Source organism: Rhinoraja longicauda, chromosome 30 (assembly GCF_053455715.1).
Source record: "Rhinoraja longicauda isolate Sanriku21f chromosome 30, sRhiLon1.1, whole genome shotgun sequence".
NCBI classification, from domain to species: Eukaryota; Metazoa; Chordata; class Chondrichthyes; order Rajiformes; family Arhynchobatidae; genus Rhinoraja; species Rhinoraja longicauda.
Genome location: NC_135982.1, coordinates 22,061,727 through 22,085,867, shown reverse-complemented (window position 1 = coordinate 22,085,867; position 24,141 = coordinate 22,061,727). Strand labels below are relative to the sequence as shown.

Genomic DNA, 24,141 nt, shown 5'->3' with positions numbered 1-24,141 from the left:
ATGATGTTTTATTGCAATTATAAAATGGCCTTGGTGAGACAGGGCCTGGAGTATTGTGTGCCGTATTGCTCTTATCGCCTAGCATGAGATATATTTCCAGGAAGGGAGTTTGCATTGGGCTTCTTGAGAAGCCCAGAGACAGGTCAGATTGAAAAGAAGAATTAAAGTGGCAGACAATTAAAAACTCAGGGTCACCCTTGCACACTGCACTAACAAAGCTCGGAATAAACTCCAGGATCAGCATCTTCCGACTTGGCTCCTTTTGGCTCTGAATTCAAGAATTTCCGACAACCAGCCTGTTTGTATCAGAACTGGCCAATCCTAATAAAAGATCGTCAATCAGAGTCAGAACTCTCCACGTCGCTGCTTGAGTTACTGATTATTTCTAGTGTCCTCTATTTTTATTTTCAGACTTCCAGCATCTGCGATGCTTTGTACCGCTGTACCAACATTGATTTAGTTCTTGTTCGTTCTCTGTTTACAGTTAACAAGCTTTTTGCCATCCTTTCACAGCTGGTACCACCACCACTGAGTCTAGCACCTATCCAGTCTCTCCTCATAACTGAAAATCTCCATCGTAGGCAACAAACTGATAACTTTCCTCTACACCCTGTGCAATGACAACCTTCCTACACTGTGGTGACCGGAATTGCATATAGTACTCCAGCTGTGACCTAATCTGCATTTGAGAAAGCTGCACCATAAACTCCAGGACGTAGGAATCAGTTTCCCCACATGTCATTGGATCCTTGACTTACTAACCCACAGACCACAAAATAGAGCTGCTGCCTCACAGCACCAAAAACCTGGGTTTGATCCTGAGCTGAGGCTGAGCTGATCCTGGAGTTTACTCCGAGCTTTGTTAGTGCACTGTGCAAGGGTGACCCTGAGTTGTTAATTGTCTGCCACTTTAATTCTTCTTTTCAATCTGACCCGTCTGTTTGCATGTTCTCCCTGTGGCCACATGGGTTTCTGCCGTGTGCTCTGGTTTCCTCTCACGTCCCAAAGATGAGTGAGTTTGTAGATTGAATGACCTCTATAAAATTACCCCTATTGTGTAGGGAGTTGATGAGAAAGTGGGACAAGAGAGAATCAATGTGAATTGGTGATCAGTGGTCAGCGTGGACTCAGTGGGCCAGAGGGCCTGTTTCCATGCTGCACGTCTAAACAAACATCAGTGAGGATAGGTGACAACATCTCCTCCGCAATAATTCTCAACGCCAGTGCCCTGCAAAATGCGTCATCAGTCCCCTACTAAACTTCCTATACATTCACAGCTGTACGGCCAAATCCAGCTCTAACTCCATCTACAAGTTTGCAGATGACACAATGTGGTGAGCCACATCATGAGCAGTGACCAGACAGAGTGCATGGAGGAGATAGAGAACTTAGTGACATGGTGGGACAATAACTGCTTCCTCAATGTCAACAAGACAAAGGAGCTAGTTATTGGCTTCCGGAAGCATGGTGGAGTACTTGCCCCATTCAGTGTAAATGGTGCGGAAGTGGAAATGGTTGAGTGCTTCAAATTCCTTGGCATTAATATTACCAATGATTAGTCGTGGACCAACCACATTGATACGACAGCCGAGAAGGCACACCAACACCTGTACTTCCCGAGGAGACTGAGGAAATTCAGCATGTCTCCAGTTACTCTTACAAACCTCTACTGATGCACCATAGAAAATGTACAGTCAGGTTGCACCACAGCTTAATGTGGGAACAGCTCCACCCAAGACTGCAACAAATTGCATAATGAGTTGTAGATGTAGCCCAATACATCACACAGACCAGACTTCCCACCATTGACTCCATCTACTTCACGCTGCCTCTTGCTTTTGAGGCCGTGCAGCGTAGGTTTACTAGGTTAATTCCCGGAATGGCAGGACTGTCATATGTTGAAAGACTGGAGCGACTAGGCTTGTATACACTGGAATTTAGAAGGATGAGAGGAGATCTTATCGAAACGTATAAGATCCCCGTCCTTTATAAACTCCACTGGCTCCCCATCCCCCAGAGAATCCAGTACAGAATCCTCCTCATAACATACAAAGCCCTCCATAACCTGGCCCCATCCTACCTGACCGACCTCCTCCACAGGCACACTCCCACCTGCACCCTCCGCTCTGCCGCTGCCAATCTCCTATCCCCCCACATCCGGACCAAACTCAGATCCTGGGGGGACAGGGCTTTCTCCATCGCTGCTCCCACCCTATGGAACTCACTACCCCAAACCGTTAGAGACTCCTCCACACTCACCACATTCAAAACATCACTGAAGTCTCACCTGTTCAGTACTGCCTTCAACCACTGAAGGTCACCTCACCTTCTGTCTCCTTTCTCTGTTCATTTATTTATTTACTTATTTATCTATTTATTCATTTCCCTATGTTCTCAAAATCTCTGTAAAGCGTCTTTGAGTATATGAAAAGCGCTATATAAATAAAATGCATTATTATTATTATTATAAGATTATTAAGGGGTTGGACACGTTAGAGGCAGGAAACATGTTCCCAATGTTGGGGAAGTCCAGAACAAGGATAAGAATAAGGGGTAGGCCATTTAGAACTGAGATGCGGAAAAACTTTTTCAGTCAGAGAGTTGTAAATCTGTGGAATTCTCTGCCTCAGAAGGCAGTGGAGGCCAATTCTCTGAATGCATTCAAGGGAGAGCTAGATAGAGCTCTTAAGGATAGCGGAGTGAGGGGGTATGGGAAGAAGGCAGGAACGGGGTACTGATTGAGAATGATCAGCCATGATCACATTGAATGGCGGTGCTGGCTCAAAGGGCCGAATGGCCTCCTCCTGCACCTATTGTCTATTGTCTATTGTCTATTGAAAAGCAGCCAACATAATAAAAAAGTTATTTCACCCCTTCTCCCTGCTCCCGTCATCCGGCAGAAGCTACAGAAGCTTGACAGCTTCAATGTACAACCAGACTCAGGAACAGCTTGTTTCCAACTGTTATCAGGCTTCTGAAAGGTCTTCCCATAAGCTAGGGCCCTGTCTAATGCACCTCCTCCCTATTGAGGACATTGGACTTTGTCTATGGAACTAATGCACTACAATGCAAGTTGAGGCCAGTTCATTGGCTATATTTAAGAGGGAGTTAGATGTGGCCCTTGTAGCTAAAGGGATCAGGGGGTATGGAGAGAAGGCAGGTACGGGATACTGAGTTGGATGATCAGTCATGATCATATTGAATGGCGGTGCAGGCTCCAAGGGCCGAATGGCCTACTCCTGCACCTATTTTCTGTTTTCTATGTTTCTATGCGCTGCAATGCTTAGAACGCTCATCTGCACTCAGTATTTTCTCTTTTGTTCTATCCACTGTACTTGAGTTTGACTTGATTGCATTTATATATCTGATCAGTTTAGACAGCAAGCAAAACAAAGCTGTTGACTGTACCTCGCGACATGTAACAATAATGAGCCTCGCTCTTATATTTTATGCGTCAGCTAATGAAGGCAAGTATGTAATCAGGCAAATGGAAATAAGACTCAATTGGACCCTGTGCAGCCACAAATAGTTTGTCAAGCAAGATATAGAGGAACCTCATATATAGTACATTAATATTAATTTTTAGCTGTCGAATTTAACAATGTGGTAAATGATAAAGCATGAGATCCCTTAAAAAACAATAAGTGTGAATTTTGTGGAATCGGGTACTTGGTAAAATCTTCACGACTGAGCAATTCTTGGTGGTTGTTTTTTAATGGAAATTATCTAAACAAAGAAAATAAGTGGAAAAATAAACCCATTCTGACAATCATCTGAAACAATGCACGATATGCACTCAAATGTTAAGCAGTGGTGATGTCTGATTTCCCTTTAATAGCGCTCTCGCCATTGGTTGTATTTCCCTTTAATTCTCCATCTTCCCCCCTGTTATCAACGTAGAAATAGACCATTTGTTTACAAAACATTTTATCGAACAGAGAAAGCTTAAAGCACAAGAAGAGGCCATTTGGCACATACAATACAATACAATACAATATATCTTTATTGTCATTGTACAGGGGTACAACGAGATTGGGAATGCGCCTCCCATATGATGCAATAATTTAATTAATTTAAACAACAACAACAACAACAACAATGCTGTTGATTTAAAGAGTAATATTAAAGAGTAATACAGTTAGTCCCATCCCCCATCTTCTCCCTATAACCCCGCATTCTTTCAGCTTTTTAATATTCATCTAATTTCCCTTTGGACATCATGATTGAATTTGCCTTCATTAACCTCTGATCGGACCTTCACCTTCCCCTTCCCAGCTGTATCCCTAAATATAGTCAAGTCATACAGCACGGGAACAGGCCCTTCGGCTCAACTCATCCATGCTGTCAAAGATGGCCCATCTAAGCTAGTCCCATTTGCCCACATTTGGTCCATATCCCTCTTCATCTTTCCTTTCCATGTACCTGTCCAAGTGTCTTTTAAATGTTGTCATTGTACCTGCCTCAACTACCTCCACTGGCAACTCATTCCACATACCCATCACCCTGAGAGTGAAAAAGTTGCCCCTCAAGTTCCTATTATATCTTTCTCCCCTCACCTTAAACCCATGTCCTCTGGTTCCTGATTCCCCCACCTTGTGCATTCACCCTATCAATTCCCCTCATCTTCTTTCGTGTCCATCATCTGTGTTTCAAATGTTACATCGCTGTCTTCGTCCGTCCTGAAAAGGACACAAGCCTCCGGTGGCAATCAGTGGGAGCCATCACTTGTACAATAGATGGTGGTGGTAGCAGAATTAGCTCAGGACACTTCCAGTTTCCAGCCCCGCGACGTGGACGCTTCTGCTATGGGGCTAATTCCCCTCATGATTTAATACTTTTCTGTAAGATCACATTTAGCTTCCTGCACACCAAGGAATAAATATCTCCATGAGTTCCCCATCAAACTCTTCTGTTCAAAGGAGAACAATCCCAACTTCTTTAATCTGTCTTTGTAAGTAAAGTCGTTCACCTTGAAATTATTTTCACAAGTCTCTTCTCCAACTTGTCCAATGCTATATTTTCCCTGAGGTGTGTGGTGCATATTTGGATACAACACTCCAGTTATGGAGTGAATTCATGAATTCCTTATTCTTGTCCCTTGTGCCTCCATCTATTTAGTTCAGGATCCTTCATGCTTTTCTGACAACTCTTTCAATTTGGTGGGCCGACAACTTTCAAGGAATTATGCACGTTCTCCCAAACATTTTCTGTTCCAATATTCGTTTTAGAATTGTGCTCTGTAGTTTATCTTACTCCTCTTTGTTTTTCCTTCTGAAATGTACCACTTTAGATATTTTTGTGTTAAGTTTCATCTCTCTTCTATCCATCCATTCCATCTGCCTGTCTATCTCTTTTTGAAGAATATTAATATCCCACAGTACACTAATGCTGCAGATTGTTGCCTGGAGATTTTAAATCGTGCCACATGTACCCAAATTTCAGTCATAAATATATATTTAGAAAAGCCACAGTCCCAGTAGCAACTCCCTGGAGAACATCTCTCCAGACTGAAAAAACAGAAGTTCTCTTCTGCTGTCTGTGTCTTGTTACTGACTCACTTTTCTCTCCAGGTTGCCACTGCCTCTTTTTATTCCGTAGGATTCAATCAATGACAAGCCTGCAATACAGCACTTTATCAAATACCTTTTGAAAGTATAATACATCACCTGCATTTACCTCATCAACTTTCTCTGTTACTTCATCAAACAAGTCAATTGGGTTCATCTCTCATCATGATCTCTTCCTTGTGATACTTTTATGTATTTCCCTGCTATCCATTCAGAACTTGGCTGAGCAACCCCATCATCGGGGCCCCCTCGTTGATATTGTTCTTTGCAATTGAGGTTGGATTAGAATCTGAGGGATCTTTGTAACCACGTGGGTTAGATTGCCTAATGCCTATGAATTGATGTTAAAATATCTTATCCCTTCAAACATCCCAATACCAACATGGTAAGATAATTAGAAGATGTTTCACCTCAGGGCACAACATTGATGGACATTGAAATAAAATGATGCATCAAGACAATGAAAGAGCTTTGATGAGATCCAAATTTATGTCTGTTAAATGTAGGAAGGAACTGCAGATGCTGGTTTACACTGAAGATAGACACAAAATGCTGGAGTAACCAGCATTCTACTGTCTGAAGAAGGGTCTCGACCTGAAACGTCACCCGCTCCTTCTCTCCAGAGATTTTGCCGGTCCCACTGAGTTACTCCAGCATTTTGTGTCTATCCATTATGTCTGTTGATGTGGCCCTTTAAGAACATAGAGCAGTTTGATTGTTTTCTCCTTTCCTTGCTTTGCAAATGTTTTTTATCAGAACTTGCTGTGTTATCTATTTGGAACTCCAGCCAGGCTGTTTTTCAGGCGCCGTGACAGCCTACTTGATGAATTTTAGCTGCAACAAAAAATTAAAATATGGAATTAATGGGCCACGTGAAAATTGTCTTTCCATTCTTCAGAAATCTGTCAGTACAACAAGACGTTCAATGTTGGTAAATGTCCTATTTAACGACAGAGGTTTATAAAAAGTCACACTCTTTAATCTTTCAGTCGTGAATTTTACATTCATGTCTTTTACATAAGCAAAGGAACTCGAAGGTTTTTGCAGAAAGAGTAATCTTGTTAAAACCTATCTTCTTGTATTGGGTGGAAACAATTGTCAGCAGGATAGTTATACTTTGGTTTCCTCCCATTTAATGTTGATCACGTTCAAGCCAGATTCTATTCATGCTCAAGATAGACACAAAATGCTGGAGTAACTCAGCAGGACAAGCAGCATCTCTGGATAGAAGGAATCGGTGACGTTTCGGGTCGAGACCCTTCTTCAGACTGAGACTCAGGGGAGAGGGAGACAGAGATATGGAAGGGAAAGGTGTGAAAATGAGAAATTAAAGGGGACATTGCTAGGGGAAGTTGACAACGAGGCATATAAAGATTAAATTTAATCAGGTGGAGACTGGTCAGAGAACATGGATGGGAGACGGATGGCGAGAGAGGGAATGCAAGGGTTACTTGAAGTTAGAGAAATCTAAAGTCATACCGCTGGTTTGTAAGCTGCCCAAGTGAAGTATTAGGTGCTGTTCCTCCAATTTGCATTGGGCCTCACTCTGACAGTGGAGGAGGCCCAGGACAAAAAGGTCAGTGTGGGAATGGGAGGGGGAGTTAAAGTGTTTTGCAACCGGGAGATCATGTAGTTCGGTCAATGCCTCATATAAGGGCATGAGACCCTGTGAGGACATAAATAACCAGAGTTAATTGTATTCCCGCTTACTCTGCTTGCATAAGATTTTATCAGAATGCAGTCCACCGAATCTTGCTGCATGTTCTGGGAATTAAGGCTGCTATGTTCTCAGGAGCTGGCTAAGAGATAAGAAAGCAGCCAGCTTGCTGAGCTGTAGCTGTAACAAATGATTAAAAAGGGCAATATTTTTCTATCTGCCTTATGCATGAAATTACTCGTCACATTGTTTTTTGGAGTTTTGGAGCATTTGTCTTACGCATATTTGCGTATAGTCCTTTATCTTTCCCCTCATCAGAAAGTGACACAAGAACAGAAAGTTTGGGCAAAAAAAATCAAAATCTGTTTATTTTGACATAAATCTGTACAGAAGAAAACAAAATCAGCCAGTAAAGTACATTATTCCGTTCTCACAAACTCTGTGTTCCTAAGTGTAAGTACATTGCGGCACAGTGGCGTAGCGGTAGAGCTTCTGCCTTACAGCACCAGAGACCCGGGTTCGCTCCTGACTACGGGTGCTTGTCTGTATGGAGTTTGTACGTTCTTCCTGTGACCTGCGTGGGTTGTCTCCGATACTTTGGTTTCCTGCCACACTCCAAGACATACAGGTTTGTAGGTTAATTGGCTTGGTGTAAATGTAAAAATGTCCCTCGTGTGTGTAGGGTAATATTAATGTACAGGGATCGCTGATCGGTGTGGACTCGGTGGCCCGAAGGGCCTGTTTCCTCGCTGCATCTCTAAAACCATATTAGAATATCACAATAGCTTAGCAGGCAATGCTTTCTGATTCTAATATAAAAAGAAAGGCACTTTGACAAAAGTTGCTAAACATAACTTATTTTTCAGAGACTAACACAATTGCATTAGCATTATGTAGATGATCAGAAAGACAACCCTCGTCCAATTGTGTTGGGAGGCTCTTTGATCCCAGCCTGTCTGAAGGGGATAAATATGCAAAACATCAGATGCAACCAGAAAGCAGAAAGACCTTAGAGAAAGCTGAGACAAAGAAGCAGAACGCAGAGTGGTGAAGTGTGCTCAACAACATCAACAGCTTGCATTTATTTTGCATCTTTAAAGTGTCCCACGATGATTGAAACAAAACTTGACATTTGAGACATGTGAGCAGATTTTGGGAATGATGAGCAAATGTTTGGTCAAAGGAACAGATACGACGGAGCATCTTGCATGTTGCAAGAAGTTTTCTGGAGCTTGGGGCCTGAAGGCATGACCGACAGTGACAGAGTGATTAAAATTAGGGATGAGTACGAGCCCAAAATTGTAGAGTTGACGGGGAAGAGAGCTGAATAATGAAAGAAGGTAGACACAAACTGCTAGAGTAACTCAGCGGGTCAGACAGCATCTCGGGAGAGAAGGGATGGGTGACGTTTTGGGTCGAGACCCTTTCTTCAGATAAATATTTCATTATTAATAAAAAAAGATTTGTAAACAAGAATGGCATTTTAAAAATTGGAGTGTCAGACAAGAAGTCAGTTTCTGCCTGGGTCATGATGCAATTTGGGATACAAATAGTGGAGTTTTGGATGGCCACAATTTATCGTGGTTTTAAGACAAGCAAATTACATGAAACATAGAACGGTACAGCACAGGAATGGGCCCTTCGGCCCACAATGTTTGTGCCGAACATGATGCCTTAGCTGAACTGATCTGATCTGTCTGCAGGTGATCCATATCCTTCCATTCCCTGCAAATTGCCTGAATGATTTTGCCCCAACAACATTCATGAAGCTTGCCAACATCGAGCAGCTCATTGATCACTCTAAACATTCAGTACAACTGCTGCCATTCTGTGGCTGTGGTATGTGTGATCCACAAAATGCAGTTATTCACCCAGGCAACTCCCAATGGTAACTCCAAAACCTATGACCTTTACCACCAAGAAGGCCAAAGAAGCCAGATGCATGGGTAAACCACCACCTGAACATTCCACATCAAGTCGCACATTATTCTGACCTGGAAATATATATGACCATTTCTTCATTCTGCTCGGGCCAACACGCTGGGATTATCTACTCAGCAACTCTGTGAATTTACCTTCACTGGAACGACTGCAATAGTTGAAGGAAGTTGATCAGAGCCACTTTCCCAAAGACCCAAAATTCAGTAAATGAATAAAACAATTGAAACACTGATATTGGATAAAAGCAGTTCACTGATATTGGATAAAAGTACGAGGAATGTTGGAATTTGATTTGGTGCTCGAGAGAATTAAAGTTGAGAAACTGTATTATGTTTGAACAATGTCATGTGCTGTACCTCAGAGAATAAATGTGTGGACGTTGCCCATCCCATGTAAAGAGAACATTGTTGCAATTCCCAGATCATGCCAATTGAGTTTGCCTTAGTTTGATTAGCCCCGTTACTCCTGGGAAGAAGTCAACCAGATTGTGGGATTCTCTACATTTTCAATGCACTGTCCATGAATCTTTCTCATAAATTCTATTTATAAAATTCAAGCCTTTCATTCACGAAGAGCAGACGCTCTGGAGAGACGTTTAATGATAAGTGTAAAGTTCAGAATCATTATCATATGGAGCCAAATCCATCGGGCAATAAGGTTGATGAGAAAAGCTATAACATAGATTAAAAATGATCACACTCCAAATACAACAGGAGTATTTCTCCTAAAGATCAAAATGTGATAGTTTTTTTTTGAATGGGGTTTGAATAGTTAACCATTTGATCAGAATCTCGTGTTCTCATTTCCGATCTTGTTTCCTCATTGAAATATTGCAGGCCCCAAAATGGCTCCATGATCTTATACAACAGAAAGAAGGTGAAATACAGAAAAGATGGCTACTGCTGGAAGAAACGGAAAGATGGGAAAACTACGCGGGAGGATCACATGAAGCTTAAGGTGCAGGGTGTGGAGGTAAGGAGAAACAACACAGCAACACTCTTGAGTTCACTTTGTATATTTTATAGTAACAGTACAGCTGGAAAATTGTAGTTGCCTTAAAAGAATATTGAGAGTGTGGGTGAGCTGCCTCCTCTGATGAGCCTCACAATTTTTACTTCTTTTTGTGGGCAGAGGGGGAAAAAAAGCAAATACATTACTTATCAAACCTGAGTCACTTGGTACTATCTCATATTCAAGAGCCATAATTTCATAAGTTCAGCGTTCATAAGTGATAGGAGCAGAATTAGGCCATTCGGCCCATCAAGTCTACTCCACTATTCAATCATGGCTGATCTTTCTTTCCCTCTTAACCCCATTCTCCTGCCTTCTCCCCATAACCTCTGACACTCGTACTAATCAAGAATCCATCTATCCCTTCCTTGAAAATATCCATTGACGTGGCCGCCACTGCCTTCTGTGGCAATGAATTCCACAGATTCATCACCCTCTGACTAAAGAAATTCCTCCTCATCTCCCTCCTAAAGAAACATCCCTTAGTTCTGAGGCGATGACCTCTGGTCCTAGACTCTCCCACAAGTGTAAGCATCCTCTCCACACCCACTCTATCCAGGTTTTAGTGCAACAAACAAATTATGGGAATTATTTTTTAAAAGCATTTGACATTTATAGCTTTTAGCCATTTCCTTTTACTGCCCTCGTCTGGTCTCCACTGTCTTGAGGTGGGAGAACAAGCCAGTAACCTGATTTTGGGCATCCTGACAAACTGTTAATGGATATCAATAATACATCATTCCAGCCAAACCCTCATGACACTCTAGTTCATCTGATGGGATTGGTGGACATAAGATATAATCAGACGAAACATCGCCTCAAAATATCTTCAGCATTTTTAGAAGCAGCAGGTAAAGTACTTCAGGGAATGAGTTCCAAACTCTAATAGTGTTGTGAAGTTGAGAGTGAGCCACAGTCATTAGGAAGGTTACAGGTGTTAGTTCCTGGCTGAGTTATCTTTGTTTCCTTTGTGTAAGGCTGTTGCCTGACTTTATTGCTCAGAGTTTTCATTCCCAGCGTAGTTTGATCATATGATTAGGTTTTCTAGTTGTTGAACTCTATTGAGCGGGCAGCAGACAGTGCCATTATTGAGCTGTGCCAATGTGTTTACTGTTTGGTCGTCTGGAACCGCAGCACATCCTATTCATCTATTATCCCCAAGATCACTGGCCTAAACTGACTTCTTGACTGATCCTTGTGCCAAGTGTAATGCTAATAGTGCCAGATTTGCAGTGTAGAGGTCTTGATCTGAAACCACACCATATCACATTGTTAGATTAAATGTAATGAATTTGGCAATTTAAGGATCGGTCCTGGAAAACAATGGCCTTAATAATGGGATGTCATGTCAGGGAAAGGAATCTGACTCTTTGATGTATAATGCCTGGCATGGCCAGAGTGTGATTCCAGACACATTTTGCAGCGTTCATTCTTAAAGCCTGTTGCTTAGGTGGTGGCAATGGTCTCTTTCATGGGCTTGCACTAACATCCTGTCTCAGATCAGGAGCTGAGCCAAGGGTGGAGCCCAAACCAGTGACCTTCCACTTCAGTACAATGCATCCCAGTAAAGTATCGATCATTGGAACTGAGAACACATTTTACTTTACACTGAACTACTCTCAGATCTTCTTTGCGCGGTGAGAATGCCACACACAGTCTTCTGTTTTTATCTGAAGCTTTTTTATTTTCTTTATCTCACGCTGATCCTGCTAACAAGAATGCTTTTGGTGAATGCAGACTCAAAGGTTAAGCAGAGGACCCTATCGCCTGCAAATGCCGCAGTAGATAGCGAAATGGGCAAAACCAGGTGGGATCCTCATTTGGCACTGAACTTTTTGATTACAGCCAAAGCTGTCAGTTTATAAACCTGGCCTGTTTATCAGTTAAAGCAGAGAAAATAAACCAAGACGCTGTCTCCTATTGACGGTGCACTGATCCATATTAAAGAGTTTCTGTGTGAAAATAGCTGAAGGCAAGATTGGGCTTGATGGCCGTGCCTCCGACATTGATGACTCTATGCACATGAAGGTGGGCTACTTGGGTAACACCAAAGAGATGGTAACACACATAAATTATGTGTTTCTGTGAGAGTTGGCTGGTTCAAGAAATACAAGAGTAGTCATGATCCAAACATCAATCACCTGCATATAATCTGAGTTTTAATTTAGTTTAGTTTAGTTTAGAGATACAAGCATGGGAACAGGCCCTTTGGCCCACTGAGTCTGCGGTGACCAGCATTCCCCGCACACTAACACTGTCCTGAACAAATTAAGGACAATTTACAATTACACCAAGCTAATTAACCTACAAACCTGTACGTCTGGAGTGTGGATGAAACCGGAGATCCCAGAGAAAATCCATGCAGGTCACGGGGAGAACAAACAATCTCCATATAGACAAGCATCCTTAGTCAGTATCGAACCCGGGTCTCTGGCACTGTAAGGTAGCAACTCTACCGCTGCGCCACCGTGCCGCCCAATTGTGATATCGTGACAGTGAACAAAAGTACTGGGAATTTGTAGGAGGACTGGAAAATGGGGTGAATTTATAATTTTTTGTCAGCAGCAAATTGGCACGCTCTCACTTCCAACATAATAGCTACAGGCAGTTTTAATTTAAAGAAAGTAAGTTTATTCAACAATTTAAAGTTAATTATATCATCTCACTGCATTAGAGAAAACTGCTTGTGGGAATGCATTCCAAAACACATTTGAGCAGCATTATGAAAAATCTTGGTACTTGTAATTTAATTAATAATTAACAATATGTTTATTGGACTTACATGGGCAGAGAACCTACTCTGAGCTGGTAAGTACACATCTGGCATTGAAATGCAAAGGCTGCAAAATAGTCCCCATGTCCCAAAGACTTGAAAAGTACTGCCTGATGCAGGAACCCGCATCATGTCGCACTGGGAACTTCAAGTCAACATCAAGGCCTTTACGAAGTTTGCCTGATTTTACCATCAGATTGAACTCCATGTTTATCATCCCTTTAAGTCCACTTTTGAAACAAGTGTACAGAGTGTAGAATCATTGCATAAATACGGGAGACATCTAGCCAAGTCTAATTTTGTCGTCAGCCATCCTCCATATCCTGGTACTGTGTAATATGGATCAGATTATCATGAAAAGGTAATGGAGCCTGAGTAAATAGTCTTCTCTTTAGCCGGTAACCTGGAGGCCATGAGTCGGATACCAACTTGTTTGGTTTAATTCAAACTGTTCGGAAGTTAAGACTATGGAAGCTATTCTATGGGAGTGCTGACGATAGGAGTCAGAACAGTGGAAATGCTAACAGTCGACATAATGCCATCATTATCTGTTTTGGCATCAGAGTACAGAACATGATACCCAGGGAGCACTTACTCTCCTAATTAAACCGTAGATTTTATTCATTAACTTTGAGTGTTAAAGTTGTCCTGAATGGACAGGAAATTACTTTTAAATGTAGAATCATTCACACTTCTTGTTGCCGAGATTGTACGCTCATTTTAGAAAAGGTTAAATTTGAAAATGGCTCCGTCCAACATGCCTCTCTTAGCATTGAGGGTTCTCGGTAGGAACAGACCCAATCTGTGAATTTAGATCAGTGTTACAATCCAACCAAATGCTGAAAACAAATATCTCGTATCTGAAGAAGGGTCTTGACCCAAAACGTCACCCATTCCTTCTCTCCAGACATGCTGCTTGTCCCGCGTTTTGTGTTTTTTCCTTCTCGTAGTTATCTGTTATGAATGGGGCCCTGGAATGCATTATGTGCGTTCCTATTTAATAAAAGCAATGCTTCATTTATGAGTCGACACAACCATACATCTTCTGAAATGTCTTGCTCAAGAGCATATTTTGTTCTTTGTCTAGTTCAATGAATCATACTTCACATTCACCCTATCATGCCTTTGCCAGCTCTTGGAAAGAGCTGTCCAATAGATAGTCTAGTTTAGGTTAGTTTAGTTTAGTTTAGTTTGTTGACACGTGTACCGAAGTACAGCGAAAAGCTTTTGTTGCGTTCTATCCAGTCAGCAGAAAGACAATACATGATTACAATCATGCGATTTTCAGTGTATAGATACATGGTAAGTGAATAACGTTTAGTGCAAGATAAAGCCAGCAAAGCCCAATCAAAGATAGTCTGAGGGTCACCAATGACGCAGATAGTAGTTCAGCACTGCTCTCTGGTTGTGGTAAGATGATTCAGTTGCCTGATAACTGCTGGGAAGAAACAGTCCCTGAATCTGGAGGTGTGCACTCCAGTTAGTACCACTCTTCCTGCTGTTTTCCCATTGTGATTGGAAAAACTTAAGTTATTATCCAATTTGCGTTCAAATGTCACTATGAAATCAGCTTGGTGACTTTTTTCAGGTGGTGTCTTTCAGATCATAACAACTCATGCGTTTTAACAAATCTTCTACTTGTTCTCCTGGTAACTAATGGGGAAAAGATGTTCTTGCACATTTTGAAACTCCCCTGCAAACTAAAACTAGTTTGTATATAAAACAAAAAGACAATGTAATGTGAGGTTACGTAAGGTTGGAATATTTGGCCTGTGCCTCAGGAAGGACAGTGAAGGGGGCTCGGTGATTTATTACTGTTTGGACTGAAACATCTGTTGTTATAGTTAGAAATGGTTCTAATAGCATCATGATGTGAAGCCCACGGGCATTTCATTGTGTGGCTTCATAATTTGCATGCTGCTCACCTTGAGTCAAAGTCGAGGCCTGCCACCTTGCTGCAGGAACAATTTAATGGCTGCAATGCCAGGTCATTCCAACAAGCTGGCCTGGGTGTTTTTCCACTTTTTGCACCCAGCAGCCCACCTCATGGTTAAATAAAGTACAACACTAAATGACCAGTTCAAATGTCACCAGAATATGTTTGGACGCCCGCTGTTGTTTTATCATAACGCTTCCCGGAAATCTGATTTATGAGAACATCGATCTTATCGAAGCATATAAAACCATGAGAGCACCAGAGGACATAGGTTTACTGCGAAGGGGATAAGGTTTAATCTAGGGGGGGGGGGTACCTTTTTCACACAAAGGGTGATGGGTGTATGGAACGAACCTGCCAGAGGAGGTAGTTGAGGCTGGGACTATCCCAACATTTAAGAAACAATTAGACAGGTACACGGATAGGACAGGTTTGGAGGGATATGGGCCAAATGCAGGCAGGTGGGCCTAGTGTAGCTGGGACTCGCTGGCCGGTGTGGGTCAGTTGGTCCAAAGGGCTTCTTCCATGCTGCATGGCTCTATGACTCTCTCTGACTCTATTTCAGTTTATTATGCCTACCTATTCATAAGGTTTTTTTTGGTGCTTTTATAATAGGCCTGAACCTAGTTTGTTGGTGACAATTTTTATTCATTCCTTCATAAAACACCTTTCATTGTACCACACATGCTGGTTTACCAGCCACATTTTTCACATTTCTTTAACGTGAATGGTCAACCTGGATTCCAGCTGTTATTAATTTATAAATTTGTGAACGCAGAGAAACACTTAGCAGATCAAATTTGCATAAGGATATGATTTCTTAGATGTTCATTTTGTTTCTGGTACCGGTTCTCAGTATTCCAAAATGCAAATCTACGTAGTAGGTGTCCATGTGTCATTTCAGTCTGGAAACCATCAATGCCAAGCATGAGCCGGCGCCCTGAACAATAGACAATAGGTGCAGGTGTAGGCCATTCGGCCCTTCGAGCCAGCACCGCCATTCAATGTGATCACGGCTGAACAATCCCCACCGGATGAATATTCCAACAAGTGTCATTGACTAAGGTTTCCCTTTGACGTTTCTTGCTAACTCAGTGACAGCCAATTACGGCAGCCACTTCAAGGCCCAAGCTTCGTTTAGTTCCACTCATAACCCCTGACACCCGTACTAATCAAGAATCTATCTATCTCTGCCTTAAAAATATCCATTGACTTGGCCTCCACAGACTTCTGGGACAATGAAATCCACAGATTCACCCCTTGGTTAATGAACCTGGAATGGATTCAAGTCTCTATGTAGGACCTTCTTCCTCCTTGGTCGCGCAGATCCCATCTGAGTCGGTGGGGGATTTCCAGTTGATTTCTGAAACTGGTAACGATGGTGAGGATCATAGTCAAAGATGAGAGCAATTACTTTGCAAGGCTCATGATACCAAATAAAAAGATTATTTAAATTCTCTTTTGATAAGTGGCCGCAAGTGCAAAAACCTCTTTTACATTTGCTAAATGTGAAACTAGCTGTGCAGCTAACTCCTGCAAAGGAGCAGCATTGTAGATCTGAGCAAAGCCTTAAAATAACGGTATGTAAGGCATATTGCTCAGGGGGTGACTTTTAAGTGCTTTGTTATTTTAAATGACATTTATTTTTGATATAGAACAGCATGGGACCTTGCAAGTATCAGAATTCCAACCAGTGCAGCAGGCATTTGGGGACATTGTGAATATTTAACATTTTCAAATCAAATGGAAAAGATTAAGTAAACCTCTGGGAAGCAAAGTTGCTGCACTCAGCACTGCAATTCCAGGCAAAATTGTTGATCAGCTGCTGGTAATCGAATTTAAAAGGCCATCCTTTCATCCATCTTTACAGATGGGACATTAGGCCTGGGTCCATCTGCCCTCTGGAGTCGACATAAAAGATCCTTAAGCACTGTTTCAGATAAAAAGTTGAAGACTTCTCCCTAGTGTCCTGGCCAATTTATATCCCTCATCCAACATCATTAATACAGTTGATTTGGTCATTGTTTTATTGGTATTTGTGGAGACCTGCTATGAAGAAATGATTAGCAAGTTTCTGACATCATGTCACTAACTGGCTTGAAAGGTGCTTTGTTTCTACAGTGTACTTTGGTTTTTAGGTTAATTATAATGTCTTGAGAGTGTGAAAAGTGCTTTATAAATTTTGCATCATAAAGTACTTGATTGTCTTATTGCATCTGCCAAAATGCCTCCATCAGGCCGATATGACTTTCTGAGATTGAGGATGAATCCAACTCATTCATCTCCGATTGTGCTTATTTTCCCTTTCTTTTGCAGTCTAATTTTTGGTTTATATTTTGCTGACATTTTTAATTTTAATTAAAATATTAATTCATTAAAACAGATACCAGATTTTCTTTTGTTTTGCTAAGGGGTCTTTTATGTTCCTAACACTGTTAGGAACTATCATTGGAAAAGAGCAAAGATAGAAGCAGTGAGCGGTTGGGCAGCAATGCTGTCTGTTAGCATTTTGCACGAGATTGGTGCTGTTCCCTATCAAATACTTAACTCAACTGCATCTGGCCATGCCCATACTTTTATAATGTAGCTATTGAAATATTTTGAAAGAATTTGCTTGAGTAATGTTGAAGTGTTGTATGAGTATTGATTCACTTCTGTTGATCAGGTTCTGGTAAAACTTTGACACAACTTTCCCTGAAGTATCAGTTCCAAACCATTGCCGTTGCTGAGAATAATGAGAGCATCGTTACATGTGAGGGTCATGAAACTCATTCGTGCAACTCAATCTTAGAAAAAAACAAAGTTTATATAAATGGGAAAAATAATTATTTTTGGCTCAATTGGGCACACTCTCAAGTCTAAGTCAGAAATGTATTGATTCCAGTCCCTCTCAAGAGGCTTGAGGTTGTAATATACCATGCCGTTGGTGGGATACTGTGCTTTCAGAGATGCTGTCTTTCAGATACAGGCAGAATCCATTTCCTTCTCAGGTGAATTTAGAAGCTTACATTTTAAGGAAGAGCAGGGGAGGTTTTCCTGGCCAATATTTATCCGACAAACAATGTTAAAACAGATTATCTGATCATGGTCATATTCCAATTTGAGGTTGTGTGCTATGCACACATTGCGTGCATTATTATAGTGACTTTTGTTTTAAACCACTTGCATGTATGGAGCGAGCTTTGTGACTTCTGTCATGAAAGAGCTTATGTAAATACATGTATTTTCTTTATATTGAATACAATTCTATCCCACCTTCTGCAGTGACGAGCTCTGCCTTCATCTGTGTAGGAAGGAACTGCAGATGCTGGTTTAAACCGAAGATAGACACAAAAAGCTGGAGTAACTCAGCAGGACAGGCAGCGCCTCTGGAGAGAAGGAACGGCTGACATTTCGGGTCGAGACCCTTCTTCAGTCTGAAACGGCACCCATTCCTTCTCTCCAGAGATGCTGCCTGTCCCGCTGAGTTTTTTGTGTCTGCCTTCATTTGCTTGTCTCCCAGGCTGTGATCCTAACCCTGGTGCCGAGGCTCAGCGGGGAAGAGTGACGTCAGGCAGAGCCATAGTGGTGGGAGACTCCATCGTCAGAGGTGCGGACAGGAGATTCTGCGGCAGCAGGCGAGACTCCAGGATGGTGTATTGCCTCCCTGGTGCCAGGGTGCAGGATGTCTCGGAGCGGCTGTACGGCATCCTCAAGAGTGAGGGTGAGCAGCTGGAGGTTGTTGTGCATGTTGGCACAAATGATATAGGTAGGAAGAGGAAGAGTGTTCTGCAACAAGAATTTACAGAATTGGGCAGAAGACTGCAAAGCAGGACCTGCAGGGTAGTGATCTCAGGATTGCTTCCAGTACCTCGTGCTAGTGAAGTTAAGAATAGGAAGATAGGGGAAATGGATGTGTGGCTGAGGGGTTGGTGCAGGGGGCAGGGATTCAGATTTCTGGATCATTGGGATCTCTTCCGGGGCAGGGGTGACCTGTACAAAAGGGACGGGTTGCACCTGAACTGGAGGGGGACCAACGTCCTAGCGGGAAGGTTTTCTCATGCTAAACTAGATTGGTAGGGGGGTGGGATCTTGCGCAGGCCAGAGGCACGTGAGAGGCTAGAAGTTGGTGTGGAGGGTGGTGTGGGAAAGGTTAGTGGACAGAATAGGCAGTCTGTGTTGAGTTTGCATGTTCTCCCTGTGCCCGCGTGGGTTTCTTCCGGGTGTTCTGGTTTCCTCCTACATCCTAAAGATGAGCGATTAGGTTACCTGGCCTCTGTAAATTGCCCCTTGTGAATAGAGTGGTTACGAAAGTGGAATAACCTGGAACTAACGTGAATGGGTGATCAGTGGTCAGCTTGGACCCGATGGGCCAATGGTCCTGTTTCCAAGCTGTGTCTCTGAACTAAACTAAGCCATCAGAAAGATGAGTGATTTGGTTTGTCTCATTTCTAGCACCACCACTGTGTTTAAGAAAATAACTGCAGATGCTGGTACAAATCGATTTATTCACAAAATGCTGGAGTAACTCAGCAGGTCAGGCAGCATCTCGGGAGAGAAGGAATGGGTGACGTTTCGGGTCGAGACCCTTCCTCTGACTGAAGAAGGGTCTCGACCCGAAACGTCACCCATTCCTTCTCTCCCGAGATGCTGCCTGACCTGCTGAGTTACTCCAGCATTTTGTGAATAAACCACCACTGTGTTTGATCTGTTGTCTGCTAATACTTGGTCAACGACCTGATATTTAGATGACGAACAAGGAATTTGCCCAAATTGATCTAGGTCACTGGATATATTCAGTACTCAAATGCTGGGTGTCACAAGATAGATATTGGAAGTTGAGAGGAACATCTTCACTTGAATATACCAAGGAATGATACCAAAATAAACGGTACAAATCCAAACAAAGGGAATTTACGTGTGCTCTTTGAGATAAGATTCAGAGATGATTGAGGGCAGTAGTTCTTTTAAAAAATGTCATAACTTCTTACTTATCAAAATGACCTTTACTGTTCTTGTTTACTCTCCTTGAACCTGTATGATAAAAGGATAAAATATAATTAAAAAGGAACGACAAATGCTGGGTTATACCAAAGATTGACGCAAAATGCTGAGGTCAGGTAGCATCTCTGGAGAACATGGATAGGTGATGATTCGGGTCTGGACCCTTCTTCAGACGGATTGTGGGTGGGGGGGAGCTGGAGGCAAGAAAAAAACTGGACAAATCAGGACTGCAAAATATTACCTTAGGCAAGGTGATTCTCTGATAGGCCAATTGTTGGCTCGGGACAGTGTGATCCCAAGAGCGATACAGCATTGTGAGCTGTGGAACTAGTTAACCAACTTTTAATGGAGGAAAGGAGGCAAGGAGGGGAGGGGAGTGTTTGTATAAGTTACCTAAAATTAGGGAATTCAACGTTCAAACCGCTGGGTTGTAAGCTACCCAAGCGAAATATGAGGTGCCATTCCTCCAGTTTGCGTGTGGCCTCACTCTGGCAATGGAGGATGTTGCTTCATGGTTGTTCTCTGACAGAAATCAGAGCGCAGATTTGGAGGTGAAGGGCGTGTTTAGTTCAGCGGGGATGATAAAAGCATCGGCACAGGATGTCAATGGTAAATCAAAATGAGAGCAACCCTGGGCCCTAAAGATCCCCTCCCATAGTTGGCTCATTTAGTGTAGTGTAGTTTAGTTTAGAGATACAGCGTGGAAACAGGCCCTTTAGCCCACCGAGTCCGTGCCGACCAGCGATCCCCGCACATTAACACTACCCTACACACACAAGGGACAATTTTACACTTATACCAAGCCAATGAACCTACAAACCTGTATGTCTTTGGAGTGTGGGAGGAAACCGAAGATCTCGTGGAATACTCACGGGAAGAACATACAGGCAAGCACCGGTAGTCAGGATCGAACCCGGGTTTCTGGCGTCACCGTGCCACCCTGTATGGACCATTCCCCTCCTATTTAATTCTTTTGTATTTCTGTAACAAATTGAGACTAATTTGGTAGACTAGCATGAAACGTTGATGCTAACCGTATAACTCCGTGGCTGGTGGCAGCCTCCAGCGCATTGTCCAGCCAGTCTTCGTTCACGTGTAAACCTGGCTAGCTGTACTTCAGAGGAGAGTTTTCACACACAAGCAAGGACCTTTGTGATCATTAGACGGCAATAAGGACTGACTGATTTCCATCACCATCCTGCTCTCCAACCCCCCAGTTTCTAATGCAAGGATGATAAAGTTAATTGCACTCAGCAGTCCACCAGATGGAAATGCCTGTATTTCAAGCCCCATCTTGCCCCCATTCCCTCCCTTCCACAACCCATGCATCGCTTGCTCTCAAATTCCAATCACTAAGAATGCAGGAAATGACAAGAAAAGTTGAAGCTGCTTTGAAAGAAGTCTGAAAAAGGGTCCCGACTCGAAACATCACCCATCCTTTTGCTCTGGAGTTGCTGCCTGACCTGCTGAGTTACTCCAACACTTTGTGTCTATCTTTGGTATAACACCAGTATCTGCAGTTCTTTGGCTCTCTAAGTTTCTAAAATGGAGTGGATCGTACCCCTCCTATTTGCTGTTAAGCAAAGGTTTCTATTGATATTCTGTGAACGTTATTCATTCATTCATTTGCAAGATTATGGACATTGCTCACCAGCTGGGCACTTACTGCCATTGCTAATTGATCCCTGTATTGTGGCTTGCTGGCCCATTGCAGAAGGAGTTTTGAGTCACACGCTAATGGCTCTGGAGTCACATCTAAACCAGGGAAGAGAAGGATCCAGGGCAGGTTCCTTCCCTGAAGGGCAATTCAGTGATAACCAGTGGTAACAACCTCTCAATAGCCTGTTTGCATTAATTCAACAATTATGATTGCCCTGCTTATTAAAAGCTGCAGTTCATTAATTTTAACACAGCTGCTTTGGATCAATTGATTTCAGCAGCTTTTAAAACTGAAGTACTATGAAAGTTCAGGCTCATCATGGGACAGAGTGACTAATATGCGTCTGTGCTGTTAAAATTAAAGAGGATTCTCCGTTGCTTAGGGACTGCAAGTATTATTAAATTTGGTGTAAATCCTGAGAGATTCTTTCCTGAGGGAAGCATATGTAAATATTTTGTTCCTTTGTGAGCCCTTTGAAGCAATAATGAGGGCAAGCATTGTTGCTAAGAGCGATGTTGTGCATTTGTGAGTTGCTGTTCTAATCCATCAGGGCCATTGCAGCTGGGATGTGCACCACCAGAAGTCGACTTTGCTTGACCTGAATTACCGAAGTCAAGGTCAAATAAGCAAGACCAAAGACATATCGAGCAGGACATGACTTCAAAAGATAGACACAACATGCTGCACTAACTCAGCGGGTCAGGCAGCATCTCTAGAGAAAAGGAATAGGTGATGTTCCGATCGAGACCTTTCTGATGGAAAAAGTCTTCAACCTGATTCTGAAGGAGGGTCTGAAGAAAGGTCTCGACCCGAAACATCACCTACTTGTTTTCTCCAGAGATGCTGCCTGACCCGCTGAGTTACTCCGGCATTTTGTGTCTTATCTTTGATTTAAACTAGCATCTGCAGTTCTTTCCTACACAGTGCATTAGTACCCCTCTACAGAATACAGAATACAGAGAATACAGAGAATACAGAGCCTTTATTTGTCATTCGGTACCGAGGTACCGAACGAAATTACATTACCAGCAGTCACACAAAAAAAAGAAACACAAGACACATAACCCCAACACAAACATCCATCACAGTGACTCCAAACACCCCCTCACTGTGATGGAGGCGACAAAACTTCCGCTCTCTTCCCCACGCTATAGTACGGAATAGTCTTACATAGAGAACATCACTTAGTACTAGTTGGTTAAAGTCACTGATGTAGGACATCATCCTGATGTCATATGCTTGCAGGAAAAGGAGTGAAATATTTAGCTTTTATAGCCTGCTTTGCTGTTCAATAACATTAAGGTAGAATTGTATCATAATTTCATTTAGTTTCGTTTAGTTTAGTTTAGGGATACAGCGTGGATTTTTGTATTCAAGTCTCTGGAGTGGAAGTTATTCCACAATTCTCCAATTTGGGACGCATGTCCCACAGCCAACTTGGTAGTTACGTAGTTTATATTTAAATCGCGAAGCTGGTTGAGGCTCCTGTCCATGAGATGAAAACGATGCAGTGTTAAAATTAATTGTTAAACAGACATTTCTGCCTGGACTTGGATACCCGGGACATAATAAGAAAATCCCGGTCTGAATCAATATCAAAAGGTACCTTGCTCCTGATCATTTGCATTGCATTCTTCCATCTAAACAACTGCTCCCCACGGCTCTGATATTTTAGTTATTTTTTTTGCGTCTTCTGCCGTTCCTTGTTTAATCGTGCATCTTACTGTGCAGAACAAAAGGTGCATCACAGCTGTACACAGTTGCTCCTGCACTTGCAGGAAGGACACAAATTAGCCTTCTACTTCCAAGTGTATTTATATGTTTATTTACCCAATCTCCGATCTGGTGGAAAATGAAGGTTTCAAATTCTGAAATTGGCTGCTCACATGATAAACCATCATTTGGACAATTTACCTGAGAGCCAACTGACAATGAAGTTGAATCTTCAACACTTTGGACCTTCGTGAAAGGAGAGAAGATAATTAAGTGAATTATAGTTGAGGAGGAGGCACAGCAGAAAACAAATAATCCCTCATTATTCCCACAAATGCATTGGAAATAAATTGCAGCTCATTTCTCTCTGGGAGACCTGTGAAAAACAAGGATTATATCCATTGAAAGCTGCTCAAGATTACTCAATACTTAGATACACAGTGTTCTTACAAGAGCATTACTCTGTAGCAGTGAGGTTTAGTTTTAGTTTAATTTAAAGACACAGAGCGGAAACAGGCCCTTCGGCCCACGGAATCCGCACCGACCAGTGATCCTCGAACATTAACACTATCCTACACACATGAGGGACAATTTTATACCTAGCCAATTAAGATCATAACACCATAAGTGATAGGAGTAGAATAAGGCCATTCGGCCCATCAAGTCTACTCCGCCATTCAATCATGGCTGATTTATCTCTCCCTCCTAACCCCATTCTCCTGCCTTCTCCCCATAATCTCCGACACCCATACTAATCAAGAAGCCTACAAACCTGTATGTCTTCGGAGTGTGAGAGGAAACCGAAGATCTCGGAGAAAACCCTCACAGGTCATAGGCAGAACGTACAAACTTCATACAGTCAAGCTCCTGTAGTCAGGATCGAACCCGGGTCTCTGGCGC

At 42.4% G+C, this 24,141-nt stretch overlaps 1 protein-coding gene across 6 annotated transcripts in view; it reads left to right on the top strand.

Moving 5' to 3' along the window:
- Window positions 1-24,141, top strand: part of LOC144608148 (calmodulin-binding transcription activator 1-like) — an 863,868-nt gene that overhangs the window by 423,674 nt on the left and 416,053 nt on the right. For all 6 annotated transcript variants that reach the window (XM_078425569.1, XM_078425567.1, XM_078425568.1 and 3 more), the window contains exon 4: window positions 10,002-10,137. In XM_078425569.1, the coding sequence (XP_078281695.1) occupies window positions 10,002-10,137 (136 nt within the window). The remainder of the gene's footprint in view (window positions 1-10,001; window positions 10,138-24,141) is intronic.